Source organism: Buceros rhinoceros, unplaced genomic scaffold, assembly GCF_000710305.1.
Source record: "Buceros rhinoceros silvestris isolate BGI_N320 unplaced genomic scaffold, ASM71030v1 scaffold11622, whole genome shotgun sequence".
Taxonomy (NCBI): domain Eukaryota; kingdom Metazoa; phylum Chordata; class Aves; order Bucerotiformes; family Bucerotidae; genus Buceros; species Buceros rhinoceros.
The window spans coordinates 483-2,516 of NW_010398331.1; the positions used below are offsets into that span (position 1 = coordinate 483).

General features: G+C 57.2%; 1 protein-coding gene across 1 annotated transcript in view; it reads right to left on the reverse strand.

Annotated features, from left to right (window-relative positions):
- Positions 1-696: 696 nt before the first annotated feature.
- LOC104488957 (USP6 N-terminal-like protein) overlaps positions 697-2,034 on the reverse strand; it is a gene marked incomplete at both ends in the record, with an annotated part of 2,443 nt that continues 1,105 nt past the window's right edge. The window contains 2 exons of the mRNA XM_010131065.1: positions 697-777; positions 1,461-1,500. Of these exons, the coding sequence (XP_010129367.1) occupies positions 697-777; positions 1,461-1,500 (121 nt within the window). The remainder of the gene's footprint in view (positions 778-1,460; positions 1,501-2,034) is intronic.

Here is a 2,034-nt window from a genome sequence, read left to right on the forward strand (position 1 = left end):
CCCCAAGCCCGTCCCCGCCCCACCCTGCTGTGACAAAGAGGAGGTTTGGTGGGACTTTTAAACAGGACAAGCCTGCGGCTGCTCTTTGGGCGGGTGAACCTGCCACCACTCAGCACGGCCAGGCGGTGGGGCATGCCCTGCTCAACAGCCCCTGCCGCTCTGCCAACACACGTCTGGTGTCTCCGTCCTCGGTTTCCACAGACGGGTGCACGCGATCTAACCTCTAAGGGGCTGCTCACCCCACAGCTACGAGCAAAACGCAACACCCAGGGGACGTCCTAGAGAAACAGTTCTCGCCCCAGCCAGAGGAACGTCAGGAGGAGCGTACCTGTCACACCTCCCAGGCGGTGGGGACACAGGAGCAGCCGCAACGCCCCTGCCCTCAGTGCGGGGACCCTGCTGGGCACACAAACATCTCTGCTCTGCCCCTGCCCGGCCAGGGAAGCAGAACCACCAACACGCAGCATCATTCAAGAAACCTTTCATAAAACCACGCTTGTCAGGAGGGGCCCTTGCCCTCCTCTGGTAACCAGCAGCTTCAAGGAAAGATTTAAAATATTCAAGACCAAGGGGTAGAATTAGGTAATATTTTCCAGTGCTCTCTGGTTTCTCTATCAGCTTTTTGAAAACCCGACTCATTGCACAGATGCACCACTCCCATCCCTCCAGACACGTGCTTGTTCTCCTCCTCCTTACCTTGTCACTGTTTCTGTATTTGCCCCATTTCTTCAGCATCTTTAGCCACTTGTCCACGCGTTCGATTTCCTGCTGTTTTTGCTGAAAGAAGACAAGACAAATTTATGACAAAAAGCCTCAGAAGACACCTCCTGAAAACACGCACCTTCATTCTCTTTCGGTTTTAAGTTCTACACAAAGACCTCGCATGGGGGATGGGGATAATCCACCGGTAATTTCAGCCTGCGGTTGTTAAAGCCGCGTTGGTAAAACTGTCGAGACAACAGGCTGAACACAGAGAAAGCCTTTCCCAGAGGAGCATTCTCTGACAACAGAAATCTCTGCAGGTTCAGCCAGCCTCAAACCGTATCTCTGCATCAGATCGGCAAGAACGGGACGCTGCTCGGTCCCCACTAGCAGGATGCTAACAGAGGACACACTCCCAGCTCAGGGGAGAAGAGGACAGAGACTTTCCCCACACGTGCAATCCCCTTTTCAAGCCACAGCCACGGAGCACCGTGCTAAAGCAGAGGGAAAACCCCGAAATTGCTTTAAAAAGGTGTGATTTCAGCGCAGCGTGGGAGGGGGGATGCCTGACCCAGCAACCTACAAGCTCCAACAGCCAGGCGTCATGGAGCGCTCCCACCCCTGTGCAAGAGGCAGTGACCGGTGGCACTGGCTGCCTGCTTTGCTCTCACTGGTGCGTTTGTTTCCTCCGAGACCATCCCCTCCCCAGCCGCTGTGGTAAGGACCCCACATCCCTGCCGACAGAGCCGGCAGCTCACCTTCTCCTCCAAGGCCGTGCGGGTCGGCAGCTCCTGCTCGCTGGAAAGCAAGGGGGTCACTGGTTACTCTATGGGTGAGAAAGGTGTGGAGGAGCGCGGGGTGCTGCAGCTTGGGGACCACTTTGGGCACCTGAGGAGACACAGCTCAGGGGCTCCAAGCCTTTCCTACAGCCGTCCCTGACGTGGGAGAGGCAAAGGAAGCACCAGCCAAATCCCCACCAAGCCCTGGACACGGCTGGAAATCCTGGGCGTAAAGCTCCTCTTCAGTAGACACACGGTCAGCAACGGGAAGGGGCAGGGTGGCTTTGCGGACAGCAGCTGCGTTTGTGTGCCCCTCCTGCACACAGCACCTTCCACCGCGGCGCCTGGGAACAAGCCCCGTTGTCCTACGCATCCTCCCCAGGCACAGGGTGTGCCTGGATGAACGAGATGCACCTCTCTTAGGATGGGGTTTAATGGAACCGGGAACAATCCGGTATCTTGGCTCGTCCCTTCCTACACCTCCCTGAATCAAACACGCTCTTGCTCTCCCTCCGCCACACACCGTGGGCCTCCATGGAGCCACGGGCACACC